General features: G+C 48.0%; 1 protein-coding gene and 1 long non-coding RNA gene across 5 annotated transcripts in view; one reads left to right on the forward strand and one right to left on the reverse strand.

Moving 5' to 3' along the window:
• INSR (insulin receptor) overlaps nucleotides 1-3,686 on the reverse strand; it is a 110,751-nt gene extending 107,065 nt beyond the window's left edge. For 3 of the 4 annotated variants that reach the window (XM_065578557.1, XM_065578560.1, XM_065578556.1), the window contains exon 1: nucleotides 3,467-3,686. In XM_065578557.1, coding sequence (XP_065434629.1) covers nucleotides 3,467-3,542 — 76 coding nt within the window. In that variant the 5' untranslated portion in view covers nucleotides 3,543-3,686. Of the gene's footprint in view, nucleotides 1-2,918; nucleotides 3,052-3,466 lie in introns of those variants that run through there. The other variant, XM_008171593.4, reaches the window with a different exon arrangement.
• Nucleotides 3,639-11,053, forward strand: LOC122174842 (uncharacterized). The gene is made up of 3 exons (XR_010594947.1): nucleotides 3,639-3,779; nucleotides 6,885-6,944; nucleotides 9,343-11,053. It is a non-coding gene; the product is annotated as an uncharacterized LOC122174842 (long non-coding RNA).
• The last annotated feature ends 8,917 nt before the right edge of the window (nucleotides 11,054-19,970 follow it).

Raw genomic sequence — 19,970 nt, forward strand, 5'->3', positions numbered from 1 at the left:
GGCCACTTCATCTGGAATGATCCCCTAGAACAGCAGTTCTCAAACTGTGGGTCATGACCCCATTTTAAATGGAGTCACCAGGGGTGGCATTAGACTTGCTGGGGCAGAAGCTGAAGCCTGAGCCCCACCGCCCAGGGCCGAAGCCCAAGGGCTTCAGCCCTAGGTGATGGGACTCAAGTTACAGGCCGCTTTCCCCACACACACACCCGAGGCTGAAGCTCTTGGGCATTGGCTGTGTCCCCCAACCCGAGGTGGTGGGGTGAGCTCTGGCTTCAGTTCCCCTTCCTGGGGTCGGGTTGTAATTTTTGTTGCAGAAGGGGACCATGGAGCAATTAAGTTTGAGAACCCCTGCCCTAGAATATTTGCTACTTATGCTAAACTATCTGTTCAATCTTGTATTTAGCTGTGACACTCTCTGTACCTTTCCCAGACCTGAAGAAGAGCTCTGAGTTGTTTGAAAACTTCTCCCTCTCTCACCAACAGAAGTTAGTCCAATAAAAGATATTCCCTCACCACCTTGTCTCTAACTTTTTTCAGCAAGATGGCCATCCCCAGGACTGCCCTGTGAAAGGTTCACCAGGTTATTTTTGGTGATAAGTGCTTTTCATTTTAGGACCTCTCCAGGCTGCAGGCAGAGGACAGTTTCCATTTATAAAATAATATTTCATGGAACCCTACAACTACAAGAGAGAAGGCCTGTATAACTATAGCGACAATTGACTTTTTCATATTATAAACTCACAGGAGCCAAGTTGACTTCCAGGGTGATGCTCAGCATATGACAGAACTAAAAGAACTGGGGGAAGGAGCGGCATCTTTTAAGGAGCTTTACAAAGACAGAGTTTTATATGTGGTCTAGTGGTTAGAGCAGAGAAACAGGAGTCAAGACTAAACTGAAAATTCTCTGGACTAGGGACCTCATCTTCCTACACATCTGTAACATGCCTAGGACACTAATGGCACTGTTTAAATAATAAAATTAAGTAGAAATATCCTTAAATTCCATTATGGGCCCTGCTATAATCTGACTCCATGGGCATTGCTCCCATTTCTCGATCTGTAAAACAGAAATAATACTTCCCTATTTCACAAGGATGATGTGAGAATTAATTCATTATGTTCATAAACACACATGCAATCCAAGAACAAAAGGTGCTACAGAAAGTCACAATAGCAGCAATTTGTAACAGTAACAATTTGTAAAGAACTTTGAGGTCCGTGGATTAAAGTTGTATCGGTATTAATATTAGTGTTGTGCACTGGAGAGAGAAAACTTCACATATCTCCACAGGCCACAGTTTGGGCTGCTTGCTGACTGTATCTCAACTCCTAAATGAAAAATACAATAGTAATCCTTTTCAAGATTTGTTGTTAATAAATAAATAAGTGTTTGTTTTTTAAAAGAGTTGTGAGTGAAGAGGGGGAGGTATTTTTGATTACACGACCAGCCAAATAGTCTGATTTTCCAGCAGTCAGAGGTGTTTCCTGCTTTGTACCCTTTATTATTGTATGTATGTGACAAGTCCATCATTGCAGTATCTGGACTCTGAACCACCCTACTGATATTAATTCCTTTTGTGGGAAATGTGCCAAGTACAATGAAAGTTATTAAATGAACAAGTTTCAGTACTTCATTCTCTTTATGAAAATATTTACTAATGGGTTCTTTCATTTTCTATAAAAACAAACAAACATTCTACATTAAAACAAAAAAATCTAGCTAAAGTAATTTATTTAAGCAACCTTATCCAACAAAATCAGCCATAGAAAACAATGGTCTGACATTAGCTAACTAAGATAGTTGTGAGTTTCATTTATGAGTCTCCCCAATACCTCTACTGCAGGTTCTTACTATTATTGTTTTAATGTAACTTCTCTCCACACCCTTGCTTTTAATACCTGTAGACTACAAGGCCTGCCTAAGAATATTTTGTGGTTAATTTCATACCCTTGCAACTCTAAGCCTACACTGAGCTAAGAGCCTTCTGGAACTACATCTGGTGTTGAAATTAACCAAAAAAAGAGAGAAGTGAGAGGGAACTACAGTTAGAATCCTCTAACATGGCATAGAAAAGGCTAGAGTGGCATGCTTTGTCATATTTAAAACAAATTAGACCCACAAAGGCATTACTTGTAGTTGTACTTTTACCCACAAAAGCTTATGCCCAAATAAATCTGTTAGTTTTTAAGGTGCCACCAGACTCCTCCTCGTTTTTGTGGATACAGACTAACACGGCTACCCTTCTATTACTAGTAGCGTAAATGCCAACAGAAAAGCATGGGCTAAGTCTCTCGGCTCCCTATTTTATATATAGACAGATGATACAATTATACCCCCTTCACATGCCAAATGCCACATTTAAGAGAAACAGTTTTAGAACCTGATTCAGAAGTCAATTTAGAGGTCCCATTTCAAAATATTTTTGAGAAGTAAATATTAATGGCCACTAAGGTAAAGTTACCAGCAACTCAGAAAACTAAAGATTTTTCATTTATCCCCAAATCAAAATAAAATAAAAATTCAAAAACAAATAACTCCAACTAGAGTAGGCCAAACAAAGTAGGAATAAGGTATTTTACTCATGACAAAGTCTATTTAAAGGAATTTTGTTTGTTCAAAATAAACACCCACAGTATCTTTTAAAAAGGCGATCTCAGCTATACGCAGGTACTTCGTGCACTAGTTGAATTTCTGGGAGCTTCCAAAGAACACTTCCCTTTTAACATTCAGACATGCAGTAGGCTATTTTCTGATAATTTAAGACAACTCCTGCACATAATTATACTTCATACCCCAAAACCTACATTTAAGAAATACACTGGTTGTGACAGAAAAAAGATTAAAAGCAAGAAAGTCCACAGCTAAGGGAGAAGAGTCCTGGAGCATTTGCTCCAATATCCAGGCAGTCTGCTCGTACCCATGTCTCGCTGCTCAGGTACAAGGTAAATGGGAGGGAAGCGGGCAGACTGGCTGGGAAGCCGGGTACCAAGTGAGGGTTGTGTTGCTGGTTACAGCCGTAGGTTGTATTTGTAGTTCCAGGAGATCTCGAGGTGTCCATTTCCCGGGGGTTGTGTTTGCTGAACCAGGTGGGACAAGCGCAGCTCGGCAGAGTAAAGTCGCCTTTACCCGCGGGCCGGGCCTGGGAGCGGGAGCTGCCCCCACAGCTCCGGGACACGGGGGGCAGCGGCCGGGGGGGGGGGGGACACCCCGTAACCCGGCCCCGCTGCTCCCCACATAGCCCAGGGCAGCGGAGCCGCCCCCACCCCGCCACACCTCCCTCCCCGCCGCGCAGCGCCGCGCACGGCTCGGACCCGGACCCGGCCCCCGAGCCCGGCCCCGGGTCCCCGCGGCGCGTCCCCGCCGCCCCCGCCAGCTGCGCAGCGCGCGGCTCCCACCTGAGGGGCGCGGAGCGGGACGGAGCCGCCCGGCCCCGCGCGCCCACTAGGCCGCGCCCCCGCTACTTACTCTCGCCCCGGCTCGGGCCGCAGCAGGCCCCCAGCAGCGCCGCCACCGCGAGCGCCGCCGCCGCCCTCAGCGCCATGGTCCGGGGCCGCCTCGCTCCCTCCCTCCCTCAGGCCGCCGCTCGCGGGCTCAGAGGCCGCGCGGGGGCCGAGCCCGGAGCCGCATCTTCGGCGAGAGCCCGGGGCCGCCGCCCCCTTATAGCGCCCGGCCGCCTGCCCAGGAAGCGGGGAGCCAGGCCCCTTCCTGCCCGCTCGTCCGGCCCGGGCTCGCCCCGCTCGGCTCGGCTCCGCCGGGCTCGCCGCTGCCTCCCTGGCCGGTAAACAAGGGGCTGCCCCCGTCAGCTGGGAGCGGGCGGGCGGCGGCAAGAGGCGGCGCGGAGTCTGGCTGGGGACGGGACGCGGCCGGGGGAGGGGCCCCGGGGAGGCGACATCCACCTGCCGGGCCCCGCGGCCAGGGAGCCCGCCCCGCCCCGCCCCGGGCCCCGCGGGCGTGAGGAGCTGCCGGAGCCCGGCTCGCTCCCCACACGGCCCCGGCCGCCGCCCCTCGCCCGCACCCCCCCTGCACCCAGCCCCCTCCCCCCCAGTGCCCGGCCCCTGGTCCCCCTCCCCCCCAGTGCCCGGCCCCTGGTCCCCCTCCCCCCAGTGCCCAGCCTCCTTCCCCCCAGTGCTCAGCCCCCAGTGCCTGGCACCCAGCCCCCCTCCCCCCAGTGCTCAGCCCCCTGTGCCCGGCACCCAGCCCCCCTCCCCCCAGTGCTCAGCCCCCTGTGCCCGGCACCCAGCCCCCCTCCCCCCAGTGCTCAGCCCCCTGTGCCCGGCACCCAGCCCCCCTCACCCCAGTGCTCAGCCCCCTGTGCCCGGCACCCAGCCCCCCTCCCCCCAGTGCCCAGCCTCCTTCCCCCCTGTGCCTGGCACCCGGCCCCCTCACCCTGTGCCCGGCCCCCCTTCTCCCAGTGCCTGGCACCCAGCCCCCCTCCCCCCAGTGCCCAGCCTCCTTCCCTCCAGTGCCTGGCACCCAGCCCCCCTACCCCCCGTGCCCAGCCCCCCGTGCCCAGCCCCCTGTGCCCGGCACCCAGCCCCGTTCCCCCCAGTGCCCAGCCCCCCTTCTCCCAGTGCCTGGCACCCAGCCCCCCTCCCCCCAGTGCTCAGCCCCCTGTGCTTGGCACCCAGCCCTGTTCCCCCCAGTGCCCAGCCCCCCTTCTCCCAGTGCCTGGCACCCAGCCCCCCTCCCCCCAGTGCTCAGCCTCCTGTGCCCGGCACCCAGCCCCCCTTCTCCCAGTGCCTGGCACCCAGCCTCCTTCCCCCCAGTGCCTGGCACCCAGCCTCCTTCCCCCCAGTGCCTGGCACCCAGCCCCCTCACCCTGTGCCCGGCCCCCTGTGCCTGGCACCCAGCCCCCCTCACCCTGTGCCCAGCCCCCCCTTCTCCCAGTGCCTGGCACCCGGCCCCCTCACCCCGTGCCCAGCCCCCCTTCTCCCAGTGCCTGGCACCCAGCCCCGTTCCCCCCAGTGCTCAGCCCCCTGTGCCTGGCACCCAGCCCCGTTCCCCCCAGTGCTCAGCCCCCTGTGCCTGGCACCCAGCCCCCTTCCCCCCAGTGCTCAGCCCCCTGTGCCCGGCACCCAGCCCTCCTCACCCCGTGCCTGTCCCCTGTCCCCCCAGTGCCTGGCACCTGGCTTCCTCACCCCCTGCCTGGCCCTTGGCCCCCTGGCACCCAGCCCCCTGCCCCCCAGTGCTCAGCCCCCCGTGCCTGGCACCCAGTCCCCCTCCCCCCCATGCCTGGCATCCAGCACTAGTGCTACTGCACCCACCTCTGGGTACTAACATGCCCTGCACCCAGGACCAGTGCCACTGCACCACCACTTCCCTCCACCAGGCAGCCCTTCCCCCCTGGCACCCACTCTCTGTGCACAGGAGTCCCCTTCCCTCTCTACCCCCATGCAGAGTGCCCAGCCCTGCAAATGCACAGATCCATCCCAGACCACTGTCACACACCGGCAGACACTGAACAGCCAAGCTGAGCAGCAGCAGATAGGAGAATAAAAGGGAATTTGAATGATGGCAGATTATTAAATAACTAAGAACGTCACATTTATGTAACACTTTGGAGCGCAGGAGATGTACAGGGCCTTGAATACTGGGATGAGCACCTTTATACCCGGGTAACTGCCCTGCAAAGTTGCACCCGTTTAACTGTTGGTTTCTAAACCAAGATAGATGACAGCAGTCCAAAAACCATGTGTAGAGCAGCCCAAATTCCTCACCCTGTGCCACCCCAGTCAGCAATGCTGTCCCTATTGCACACACAGGCCTTCTCAACATTAGGAAACATTCTTGTATAGAAACACAAATGTTAAGGATCTAGTTAGCTGAGGCAATGCTGACCCCAACTTTGTAGTCAATGTAGACAAGGACCATAGTGTCAGCTAGCCATGGTTAACCCCACCTGGTACCAGGATCTGGCCTGGGAGGGCATGCAATTTTTGCTACAAGTCCCCCATTTCCTCATTAGGTTGCAGTTGTGAAGGTGCTTGTTTTTGTAGGATGAAGGGCTTCTGCAACAGGCTGACCTTTTTGAGGAATAGGCTAAACCTGTTGGAGAACCAGAATTTGGGACCTTTCCAAAATCATGCAGTCTGGAAAGCTACACGTATTTTCCTTTGAGTAGAGATATGCCATGCCATTGCTGTAAGTCTGTGGAAATTAATTTAGTTAAGGTGAAATTGCAAGTTTGTTTTCATAACCTTTACAGATTTAAAAGAAAATGTTTTTCATATAATGGCTAAGATGTGACAGTATTTGAATCTCAGAATTTTTACTACGTATCTGAATTCATCACTTAATTTCAAGGCCCTGGTTAAAAAATGTTGTTTACAGATATCTTTATCCAAGATGCTATAACAATATTTTAAAACATGTATATTTTAAAATCCAGTTTATTGGTCAATGTTTACATTCTTGTTTACAATGAAAAAAATCAGAAGTCAGTTTCACATTCATCTGCAGTTAGATTTAATGTCTAGGGCCCAATTCTAGTACATGGTTAACTTTGTGCACAGTCTATAGGTCTATTGAGTGCATAGTCTTTGCAAGTTCAGGGCCTTTGTACTGCAATGTTTCGCTTTCACACCCTGCAGTGTTGATTTGTTTTATTGTTTTGATGAAGTTTACATTTTGGGTGATATTCAAGCTATATCACTTTTAAAAGTTATAACAAGAATAAATAGTTTCACGCTCATACTAGCTTTGACTTCTTAAAGTTAGAAGTGCGTAAGTCATACATCTAAGGTTTACTGAAACAGTCATTTGTTTTTAGTGTTGGTTGGCTGACCAAGTCAGTTCTACACATAGGCTAAAAGCCACCTTGAAAACGATATGGTTCTTTAAAAAATCTTAATTTTACTAGCATTCTTTCATTCACTCCCAACAGAACTCCTGACAAAAAAAGCTCAGTTCTACTGGACTTCAGCCCTGCGATGTGCAGGAGAGGGTATGTTATGTTAACCATTGGCTTTTTCAGTGCCTAAGATTACAGTCCAGATCTAGGTTCCAAAGGTCTGGTCGTCTTCTTGCTCCAGTGGGATACAGACTTTGATGCTTTTCCTCCATTCTTTAAATGTTTGTCCTTGAGCTAATGCATCACAACGCATTTCCTGGCAACCAAGAGAACTACTTCCAATAATTTTGTCTGATATTTGCACAGTCCCACTGCTGCCAGATTGTGAGTTATACAAACTCTTTTAATACAGAGTTTATAATTCAAACATGCCTTATAAGTAAACAATTATTCTTTCCCAAAATCTTTGCCTCTCCTTCTCCAGTACCAGACCGTTTACTTCAGTTTTATATTTATTGATAGGTAACCTGGTGCAGAGGCTCTCAAACTATGGTCCGTAGACCACTGGTGGACTGCAGAGCACTTGCCAGTGGTCTGCAGAGAGCTGGCTGGTCACTTGGTGTTGGCTCTCCTCCTTTTTTCCATCTACTAATTTGTATTAAAAGAGCTAAAATTATATTAAATAGTTTCCCACTGTTAATTTTCGATGTAAACAGTTGGTACAGGGATATTACACAATCATGAATGGGTGAGAAAGTGGTCCACACGCTCACAAACCACAGAGGAATTAGTCCATGAGACTATTCAGGTGTGGTCCATGCTGTGAAAAGGTTTAAGGTTCCCTAGCTTGGTGATTAGAGCACAAGGCTGGAAGTTTGGGCTGCTGCTGCTGAGCCCAAATTTCACTCTTCTTTACTCCCTGGTGAGTCCTGAGTAACTGGGTTGGTACTTATGTAACAGGCTTCACCTTTGCAGCATGGTTAGAAAGCCAAAAAGTGCTGAATTTTCTCTGGTGTTGTGTGTGACAAATCCTTCAATGTGTATGTCTTTCTGCCTGATGTATGGCTGTATTCACATGGCAGAACTGGCCTGGTAGGAATGCTCTCTCCTCCACACACTTGATCTTGCTTTGGGCTTATCTAGAAGAAGTTGATTAAAGATAAATATATTTTCCTTGGAGTTGAAGAAAGTAGTAATCTCTGCCCTGGATAAAGTCTCAGGAGGGTTATTCAGCCCCTGCCAGATTGGGCCTCAGTTGTGAGAGCCTGAGAGAGTGCCTATTGTAAATGTCATACTGTTGTGTGTTTCCATTAGAGGTCATACGTCTACACTGCATTGTAGCCCAGGATTTGAACTCTGACTCAAGCCTACCTCCCCCGCTTCCATCTATGCGCAAATAGCACTAACCCAGGGGGTGGAGGGTCCAAGTCTGAGTCAAGCTGCCACCTAGGGTTCAAGTCCTATTGCTTTGCAATGTAGATGCATCCCCACTGGAGTTGTGCTCTGGGAGTCTGCCAAAAATATCCCACAATGCCATGGGCCAACTTTGTCCTCTAGACCAGTGCTTCTCAAGCTATCTGATGTGGGGGACAGGCAATTTTTTCCCCCAATGTGCCAGGGACTGGTGCCATATTATTATCCTATTCAACACTCTTATGAGGAAACTCGCCACAGACCGGCAGCCGATGGCTCACAGACTGGCACCAGTCCGCGGACCACCACTTTGAGAAGCACTGCTCTAGACAGTCAAGTTTTCCCACACTGCACCACAAACATAGGACTAAGGCAGCCACATTTTGGGATGGTGCTAGGAAGCGTGGGATAGGCATAGTTGGGCTCGGGCAATGTAGATGCTGGAGCCCAGGTTCGGGCCCAGGGTTCAGAAATTCCTAACCTGGGGTTACAAATGAGTATAGATGCTCAAGCGCAAGGTTAACAACCCCAGGGTCTGTTTACTGGAGTGCTACTAATCTTGGGCTTACATTACAGAGTTGATATACCCTAGGTGTCCATCCCTCCCCCTTCAGCTCTTTGGTTATCCCAGCTTCCTCCCTCTCGGTTTTATTTGTTAACAACCCTTAAATGGATATAGAAATATAGTGACATTTACAGGAGAAAAATCACTCTGTACTGCAGACTGGGAGCAAGTCTGGGTTATTAACACTTCACATATTGGATGGTCTTTAAAAATCACAGTTGAGATTTTCAGAAGTGATTAATGATTTTTTGGGGGGAGGGGGCCCTCCATTTTTGGGAACCTCATTTGAGGCTCTCCTAAAGAGTCCTGATTTTTAGGGAGTGTTGAGCACCTGCCATCGGGGGGGGGGGGGGGGGGGGGAGGAAATCTAGATCCTTTAAAGGGTCTCAAGCGGGACTCCCAAAAAAATCACAAGTTGCTGTTGAAAATCTTAGCTCATATTTTTTGAACAAGCTTCTTTGTCCGAGTTACAAACAATACCCAAGATGATTAAAACTGAAAGAATGTTTAAAGTCTCACTTAGCCTTCACCATTTCTGCTACTTATTTGTATTTTGCAATCCCCTCCATTTAGGACAATGAAAACACAGCATTGGAGATCACCAAGACTGCCTTCAATTGCTTTACACTGCAAACAACCACTAAATCCAACCTAAATGCACATGCACAAACAGAGCATTGCGGCAGGGATGGGAAGATTCTTACTAGTGACCAGTTGAGACTCCAAACTTGTTGAAGTGCTTGGAAACAGCTAAGATAAAAAAATTCTGTATTTCAAAGTGTATTTGCATATACAGTAACACTGCACTGTTCAGACTACAAATGTGAATTAGTCTGCCACTGACTATCTACTTAAAGATGCAAGACCAAATGTCAGTTAGAACCCCTGGCTCATGTAGGATTTATACCTGTGTCAGCAGGGCTCCATTTGCATTACTTCCTTCTATTCCAGCTGCCAAGCTGTCCCAAATCAAGTGACTGATACTGGTTTGCAACTTGTCACAGAAGGATTAAAGTTACAGGTTTATCTTTCACCAAGATACTACTTTCAGTTTCTAATTTCAGATTAGAACACCAGAGTGCAATCTCCCCAGCATCTCTCCCAGACAGCCAGTTTTACATGTTGTTAATGCTACAGTATGCTGTCTGCAAGATCAGATAAACTAGCGGCTGTGTGGGCTCTGAGGAGCAGAGCCAATACCTTTCTGTTTATGCATTTTTCCCTAGAGCTCCGTTAGCAGTTGGACTAGATGATCTGTAGACATTTTCCTGTTTTAATTTCTATGGACTTCAAGACGCTTTGCCAAAATCATTGGGCTGATACATTAAATACTATCCTGCCGCCTTCACGATACCCCCACTGAATCCATACACACACACACACACACACACACACACACACACACACTCCTCCTCCCCCAGAGATGGTAAATGTAGACAGCCTTCGAGTACACAAGGTGTGTTCTTATCTGACACAGTAACTGTACCCCAAAACAATGAGCTTTTTCTTTGTTCGTTGGTTACTTCCCTAGATGATTAATTTATCTTCTAACAACTACTAATGGGGAACTTTGAGATAATCACATTCTCCTATCATGTATTTAAAATGTTTCCTTCTTGATGTAAGATAATGTTATCTAAGTATAATGCTGTGACATGCATAAATGTGCATGTCATTTGTAAAACACTGATAAGAGATGTGTCCAAGCACTGGAAAATTGGAAATTCTCAATCATCACAAGGGTCACAACGAACAGCTTACATTCATAATGTATTTGATTTTTTTTTTTTTGCAGTGTTATTGTAGCTATGTTGGTCCCAGGATATGAGAGAGAATATAGATGAGGTAACATTGTGAACTTAAATTCATAGCTCGGCTAGACACCATTGACTTAACAGGGCCTTTGCCTTTATAGCTTACTACAACAGTTTGTAACATACCACACTGCCTGATATCCTTAATTGCCCACTTCAACCCCTTTATGCATAACAATCTAACCTGCAAAAAGAACAGGAGTTCTTCGGATGCATATAGAAGTGGGCTGTAGTCCACGAAAGCTTATTAGTCTCTAAGGTGCCACAAGTACTCCTGTTCTTTTTGCAGATACAGACTAACACGGCTGCTACTCTGAAACCAATCTAACCTGCAATTGCCCACTTCATTCCAAGTGACCATCTCCACCATGTGTTACCACGTCTGCTTTATTCCACTCTGTATGCATCCGAAGAAGTGGGCTGTAGTCCACGAAAGCTTATGCTCTAATAAATTTGTTAGTCTCTAAGGTGCCACAAGTACTCCTGTTCTTTTTACGTCTGCTTAACAATCTTTCCCAACTTGTATTTAGTTCAAGCCATGTCTACATTACAAAGTTAAATTGACCTAACTTATGTCGGCATATAGCCGCCACAGTAATTACATCACTTGTGCATGCCTACACTTTGCTTCTTGTGTCAGCAGTGTGTGTGTCCTCACCAGGAGTGCTTGTATCGATTGTAGTGTGGAGCATTATGGGAGGGCTCCTGAAAGCCAGTAACAGTCGACATAAGCAACGCAGTGTCTACACTGACACTGTGTTGACCTAACTACATCAGCCTTGACTCTATGCTGTTCATGAAGGTGTTTTTAAGGCTATGTCTACACTACAGCCTATGTTGACAAAACTATGGCACTCGGGAGTGAATATTCCGTCTCCCTAAGCCACATAAGTTACACCGACATAAGTGCTCATGTGCATAGCACTCTGTCAGCAGGAGAGCTTCTCCCACTGACATAGCTTATGCTGCTCCCATTTTTTTATGCCAGTGGAAGATTTGCAATGGCATGCCAGAAGCTTGGGTATGTAACACAATAGGTTTAATCTTTGCTGACAGCTCCAATAAACCAGTCCCCCAAACCCCAAAAAATGAACAGGGAACTTTTCAGCGCTAGCTTGTCTTGAGTCCTAATATGCTTCATCCTCTCCCCTGTGGAGATCTCAGTAGGTTGGAATTTCTCTCTTCTCTCAGCCCTTCTTGCAAGGCTTCCCATGCAGATGGTTGGAGAAGATGGGATCTAAAGAGCCCCTCAGCAAATGGTTTCCACCCAGCTTAAAATCTAGTGGGGAAATGAATTAGCATGAAGAATCTGTAAAAAGCAACAGACTTTTTACAGATTCAGACTAACACGGCTACCCCTCTGATACATGAAGAATCTGTAAGTGTAAAAGTGAGGATGGGCCTTTGGCAGGGGCGTCTCTCCTGTCTGATCACAGGATCAGAGAAAAAGATGGAGCATAGGATGAAAGCGTCACTGTGTGTGTTTCTCTGTATTCATTAGTGAATTTCAGTCAGAGCACTCAGCACAGAGGAGGCTCACGGATTCCTGTTGGAATCACTGCTCAGAATTAATGAGGCATGCTCCCCAGCTAATGAGATGCATGATGTTATAGTGCCTCTAGCAGGTGCTGCAGCACAGCAGGCTGGGGCCTTTCATCTCCCCTGGCAGCTTTGACTTGCCCCAGGCTAAAGGGAAATGGGGAGGGGGAGAAGGGCAATGGGGACCTTCCCACCAGCCTGGGGAGCTCAGAACCAGACCCCATCATGTCTGCCCCTGAGTAACAGCTGGCTGCAAACAGGCACTTTCCCAGCCCCGCCCCCCAGAATGTGGTGGGAATTGCAGGTGCTGGACACCCATGAGACTCTCCTCAGTGATGCAGAAGCCTGAATATCAACAGGGGGGCCTCCCTGAAGAGATTGGGAAAAGATTTTAGTTTCCTTCCTATCCCTGACAGCCAGCACCAAGCCCCACTCCTCAGAGGAGGCAGCAGCGACACACAAAACAAGGCAGCAGAGTGCCCCCCATCCTCACCCCCCCCCCCAAAAAAAAACCCATGTCAAGAGAGCCCAGTGTCAGAAAAGAAAGTGGAATAAAACTGATCTCCTAGCAGAGCAGTTCCAGACACTTGTTGCAGGTTCATATGGGGCAGCTGTAAAAGTCCTGTGAAAACAATACAGAACATGGCTGAGCTGAGTTGTGGGGCCCTGAGCCAGGAGGGCCACGTCATGCGCACAGGGACTTGCACAAACCCCGTTCCTATATATTCTTTAGCTGCAGTTCTGGAATGCATCTTCACATGCTCCACCGCAATAGCAGCACCGTCCCGTCTGGTTCCCACCTGGAGAAGCCCCTGCGGGGTCTGGCAGGAGCTGGACCATGCCACACACAGATCTCGACAACGGCACTCTTGGCTCACTCAGGCCCTCCAAGTCGTCAGGGTATAAGCAGCCTGTGGGCCTAGCTCTCTCACCGGTGGGTTCTGGCAGGCCCAGGAGAGGTAACAGACAGGCTTTTGCTGAGCACTGGATGCGCTGTGTTCTGAGGCACTGCGGATGCAGCAGGCTATCATCTGCTACTCTCAGGTCCCCACTGCAGACCTTGGAAGGGAGCAGGGTGCTCTGATGCCCCCCCCCCCCAGGCCGTACCTAGCCCTGGAGTTGTTCTGTGCATGTGTCAAGGGCTCACAGAATGGAGGGATAGAAAGAGGATTGTCAAATAGCATTTAGCTGTTGCTTCCCCTGTGCCTTCTTTCACAGAGCTGCATCATGTCTTTAAGGGCACACACCTCCACACCAGACCCTTAACTATTACACTAGTGACACGTGTTCTCTTTCCCTTTGCTTTGCCGAAAACACATTAGCATAAAAGCAAGAATATGCTGGCCAAGGAGTTGGTGTTATCATAAACCCAAGCTGTTTCAGATTATATGCCTTCACACATGACCTATCTGGCATGGCTTCACATCCAGAAGAAGGATTTCAACGTATATTAGGTCACAAAACAATCTAGTTTTTCCATCCTGTGAACACTGTTCTACTGTAGCCTGCAAATGCTGAGGACTCTTTCTGGAGAGCACTGCTGCGTTTCAGACTTCCTCTTCTTTGTGACACTGGAAACTAAGAATCACGCTGGTCCTCCTTCCAAAAGCCTTCAGCTGAAACCACCGAATTGACTCAAAAACAAAACAAAACAAAAAACTTAGCCGCATCAGATCAATCCCATCAGAACTGGGAATTCTTTTCAATACGCTTACTACCTGGCAGCAAGATCCTTACCAAAAGGATTCACCTAGGCAGCAACAAACTGAGAATTTAACATATAGTTCCACTCTGCCTTGTGACTTTGTAAACTAGCTCTCATTTACTCAGCAGGCCTGGTCCCTCTGGGCATTCCCTATCAGAAGAACTGATGATTTATTTACATATTACATCTGTTAGAGCCAATGCAGCTAAGAGAGACTGAGCTGGCTTCTGTTCCTTGTGCACCCGTAACACTTTGTTCTCCAAGTTCCATGCACAGGGCTAGCCATTCATGCTATTGCCGACTCACTGAATACAGCAAGCGTTGCACAGGGCCTCCAAGGTTTCATGTGGCCCTTTGTCAAATGTCTCTGGTTCGTGGTAGAGGATCCAGCTTGACTTTCAGATCCTGGGAGGTAGGAGGGTTATTGCAGTGCTGGTGTGCTCGTAAACTGCTGCATTGCCACAGAACCAGCCCAGCTTAAAAGAGAAAGACCAGGGCCAAGATCAAAACGTTCCTCTAAACAGCATTGTCCCAGCACCAGCAAGAGGAATGAACCCTGCTGGAGGCAAAGAAAGAGATTGGGCAACTGGAACAAGACTGGAGCTGCACTATAGACTGCAGTTCAGTGCCTAGATAACCCGCTGACAGATGCTTTAGAAATCCTACTCAATCGTGAATAAGGGACACTCTACCACTACTTGATAGTCATGTTTTATATGCAATTACTAGATTCCAGTGCCAGAAAGAGATCATTTTGATGATCTAATCTGAGCTCCTGTATGACACAGGGCATAGAATTTCCCCAAAATAATCCCTAGAGCAGATCTTTTAGAAAAGCATCCAATCTTGATTTAAAACTTGTGAGTGATGGAAAATCCACCAGGACCCAAATACAGTGCACTGGTTTAAGAGCTTGGGGCTTCCAGCTGCAACACATTCTGTAGTTAGAAAAAAGATGGGAAATTCCAGATCCCCAACAGGGATATTTAGACACCTCCACGATTAGTGCAGTATAACAGCCCAGACAGTTCTTTATGGAGGTGACTTACAAGTGCCACATGGTTCCCAAGATGCAGGATGTCACTGCACAGAGTGCAGAATAGACTTCTCAGTCAGTAGGCCAGTAGCTGAGCATGCATGAGAGCTGACCATGGGAAATTCATCCCATCCCGTTCCAAGACCCAGAACTAGTGCCAAGTCTCCTAATGCAAAAGATTTCACGTCATGGACTGACAGAGTTCCTTTCTTACCCTTCCTTCCGCCCGCACCCGTTCCGATAACTGACTACTCAGACATACAGCTATTGGTGGGAGAAAGCTCAGAGGATGAAGATCCTGTCGCCTTACGTGCTAAGGAAAGAAGCCCCAGTGTTTTACTGTTAACACAGGAAATGCTGCCAAATCCTTCTGGACAATCCCATTGTTGCATTAGCAAATGTAGCCTTCACTCAAGGTGAAAATGACAGATGGCACCACTCATTGAATGGAATCAAAGAAGCTAGAGACGGAAGAGATCAAGGAGGTCACATCTAGTCCATTCCCTACTGTAGGACTGGCCCTCTTGTATCTTTACTAGTGCTTTGTCCAGCCTGGTTTTAAAGTGTCACAAATGATGGTGCAATATTCAGTTTAAGTTCCATTGAATTCCTCCTTTGTTCTAATGTAATTCTTTTTATTTATACGGATTTAAATTTTTGCTCACTGAGAGCAATGGGTGGCACAGCAAACTGCAATGTAACACAAACACCAAAGTACAAGACATACCGGGCCACACAGAGTTTCTAGCTAGGATGCCTTAATGTCCAGAGGTTTGTTCCACACCTAAGGATGCACACACGCATGCACAGACACTCAAGAGTCTTAGCAAACACTAAACCCCAGACACATCTAATCCACCTCTATTTCCTGTTTCCATACTGTTCTCAACTTCACCTTCCTCTGCCCATCAGGGTTGCTGTCCCCTACAGAATTATCACCACAAGGTACCTTTTCATAGGGGGCTCAAATCCATCAATCGAGCCAGCCCATGTCCCCTGGCCATCACTTACAGTGCCAAAAAAGCACCAGTTATTTATTATTTGGACTACACAGAGGCTCCCCAGCCGCCCGCCTACCTGTCAGTCATTAGCTAATCTAGGCTGTTTGTGCTTCCAGAGAGGTGAGGAAGATGCCTCGGCACCGGAGTCTCCCTCTCAGAAACGTGGAGTTTGTTCAGCCTAAACATTCTCCAGTCCCAGATTATTGTTCAGGTCCTAGAGCCAAATGGCGTTAGAGACAAAACAATGGGATAAACACCAGACAACATGTCCAGGTAGGTTGACCAGATGTCCCGATTTTATAGGGACAGTCCTGATATTTGGGTTTTTTTTTTTTAATATGGGCTCCTATTACCCCCCATCCCGTCCTGAATTTTCAGGCTTGCTATCTGGTCACACTATGTCCAGGAGGAAAACAAAAACAGCAGCAGAAACCATGAAGCAACTAAACAAAAAGAAAATGCTACACCATAAGGGCCCCTTCCATAAAGATTTTCCTTTATTTTGTCAAGTTCTCTGGCTCTCCCAGGTGTGACTCTAAGCAGAGATGGTTATGTTTATCTCTAGAGTGTGGGGGTTTGTGCAGGGCTGAACTGTGGTTTCCTATAACAATAGAGAATGATCTCGGGACAAACCAGCTCTAGATTGGCAAAAGGAATCCCTCTAACTCAGAGTCAAAGTAGCAGTTACCACTTTCCCCTGCACCCCAACTTCAACAGCAAACATGGTGGCAGCTTAACAAGGGAACTAATTCCTATTAAACCTCTGTAAATGCTTTCTATTTCCTGAAGGCACTTTGTATCTCAGATTCAGCATCAAAATCCTTCACCATCATGTGTTCCTGGTGTTGCCATGGCATTGAGCAGAAAATGGCCATGTAAAGCCAGCTTTACTTGAGTCCTCATACATGACCAATGCAGGGAGACATTTGACATACCAGCATCAGAAACAAAGCACCAATATACCAGATTCCCCCCACATGCAAAAGAAGCACAATTTGACCAAATATGCAAATCAGTCCTCTTCCAAAAGGGGATTTAATGCTAATGTGGCTGAGACAGGAATCCTTCCACTCACCTCAGTGGGCTGTGGACCAGGCCCTTACATTCAGAAACGTTGTCTGTACAGCTGCAAATCTCCAAAGCAGCAGCGCACAGCCATGAGACACTATGCTAGGCATGTGCCTAACCCACATCCCAAAACTATACGCCCCAGGATATGCACTTGGGATACATAAGGCTGTGTGCCTGCATGATCTCTTCGTTAATCCTTGTCTAAACACAAAAAGCTGTACCAGTTTAGCTGAATTGGTTTAGAAACTCATGTAGCTAAATCAGTGCAACCTTCCCCACACACTTCTTGTGTGGACATTCTTAAATCAGTTTGAGAGAACCACACATCGCTGTGGCATAAGTCAATTCCTTACTGGCTTGTGCTAAATAAATACAAAGCTACCTTAAGCGGATTTAAGTGCCCACATAAAGGAGGCGGCACTGCTTCAGCTACATCAGTTTCCAAACTGATTCAGTTCAATTGGTAGCTCCTGTATGCACCTTAACATGGTAGAGCAGGCGGGTGAGCATGGACAGGTCTTCTAGCGAGCTGCAGGCTTATAGAATCACATTGGCACCCTGGACAGGTGTGACTGATAGGGTGAGGAAAACAGCTTGGGCATTGAGATCCCACTGTTGAATCTGGAATTCTGATTCTTTTTCTCGACCTGAGGTTCAATTTCCCGCCTCCATTGGGGATTTACTGTCTAATGTGTGAAGCCTGATTCAGCCACATTTATCTTTACAGGGTTCCCTCCCACACCTTCCTTCTTGGGCTATTTCTGCCATAATTCAGGTGTCACAGGGATGCTTAGCATCTGCTCCACATACAAGTGAGATTTTATCACCTGCTAGGGATTGTAGGATGCTGTAGAAATAGAGAGCTCATTGGATGAGTTACAGCACTTTGCAGCAACCGACAGCCCATGCTGTCGCTGCTGCTGCAAGTTATTGGCTTATTGCTAGAATGAAATGGAACTAATGTGTGTGTATCATTAGAGATTGGAGGGATGCAATGCCACAGTACCACATTCAGGACTCCTAGGCAGTAAACTATGCTCCGACTCCATCCCTTTTACGAGCTGCTAGAGTAACATTGTAATATACTGATAGAATCTAAACATGTTTTTTGTAGGAGATAAAGGGATGAACTGATAAATACTATGCAGGGCATGGCCAGTCCCACGGAAGGAAGAAAGTGAGCCTACGCTTTGTGAGATGCTGTTCAATGCACACAAATGGCTTTCCCTCCTGTGCCATTCACTTCCCTCCTTTTGTTATGACCCCCTTTGATGTGGCATCCTAAAATCAACAAAGCATGTGGCGTTGGGGGTCACGTTTTCTCTCCAACTCGATGCTGAGGGCTCCGGCAGCACGTTGTCCCAACGTACGCTAGGAAATATCCCCTTTGACAGAGGAGTGGTATGCAGACTACCACAGTTGAGATGGGATTCCAAAAGAGCTGGAACTTCTCTAGCAGTTGAGAAGCAATGAAGAATGAAGCCTCACCCGTGTGAGGTATTATCCTGTATTTACAATGGCAGCAGAGCAGGGAATGGATTTGCCCAGAGCCACATGGGGAACGAATGGCAGAGCCAAAAATAGAACTCTAGGCTCCTGTCTGTTGCTTTCACCATTTGATGAACTGCCCCTGCTGGCCCCCGTTTTGGCAGGGTGGCCAGTCCATGAGGTCTAGTACACAGAGTCTTTGTAAGGCATAGCCCATGGAAAACACCCAGGACCAGCTAACTGCTTTACCACCCAGCCATGGGAACCATTGTGTACAATGCTCACCTCTTGCTGTCTATGGACCTGTTGACACCCACAGACCATTCACCCTAAGAAATCCACTAAATCATCTGCTCCAGCTGTGGCCGGAGGACACGGCTCTGAAACAGATATTAAAAAAGTCTTTACCAAGGGTTACTGCCAACAGAGCTCAGACTGATTCACAGCCCCTGTTGCTGCCAGGCCTGGAGGCTGCTGTGCTTTTTGGCCTGACATGACCCAGGTCTCTAACAAAGGTTTTCACTTTACTGCCTGACAGCAAGCAGGTAGCCTGCCAAAACACCCAGCCTCTCTTGCAGAGAGGCACAGACCCATGCCAGACAAATGCATCTCATTAGGACTTCCCACTTCCTTGGAGAAATCAAGCAATTCTCCATTAACTGCCTTTGCTACTCTGTCTGTGACCAGGGGGGGCCTCCTGCTACAGAATAGGGCTGATAGTTAAAGCATCAGCTTATGAACAACAGTCCTTGCATCAGTCATGAGTAAAATCATCATTCTGCCCAGAAACTGTATCAAGGGCTTGTCTCTAGTCTGAATTCTTTACTTAGCAGGTGCTGGGAGTCTGCAACTTCTGGACTAGACAGACTGACCCATGAGGAAAGATTAAAAGCTACAGACTGACTTGGCTAAGAGAGGACTGAACTGAGAATACTGTAACAGTCTATCACTATTTGAAAGGTGTAAAAACTTAGGAGAAAGGAATTATTTAGGGTGAGCATGGGATGAACTGAGGAGATGGAGTGTTTAGGTTGAATATCAAGAGGGCGGCCCACTCCAGGCCAATGCTCTGCCCCTTTGCAGCACACTCAGGCAAAGAAAATGGGCCCTGAGACCCCGTGGGGTGGAGGAATCCTCAGATGAAATAGGATCTCTGGCTCCAGGCTCCCCCCATTCCGAAGACTGCTGGCAGGAAACTCTACTGGGTTCTGGAACTAGTGGGATTATTGAATTAATCTGAAACAAGTGAAGGTCACAGCTGCCAATTAACACAGCACAGTGATCCTGCAAGGGGAGTTCAACTAGGTGGGAAAAAACCAAATTTGTGAACAAATACTTCAGCTGCATAAGTCGTTACAGTTTGACTTGACGACTTGGGGGGGGGGTCTGGCCATGGGCGGTTAATGTTTCTCATGAATTAACTGCTGCAATTGTTCATTTCTCTCAGGGCTTATTGCAGGTAACAGGTTGCTCAAAAATTAAGTCAGCATTTATCAGGAAGGCAGGTGAGTATCTACAAGAAAATGCGTTCTTTACAGCTCAACCAG

This window comes from Chrysemys picta, chromosome 25 (genome assembly GCF_011386835.1).
Source record: "Chrysemys picta bellii isolate R12L10 chromosome 25, ASM1138683v2, whole genome shotgun sequence".
NCBI lineage: Eukaryota > Metazoa > Chordata > Testudines > Emydidae > Chrysemys > Chrysemys picta.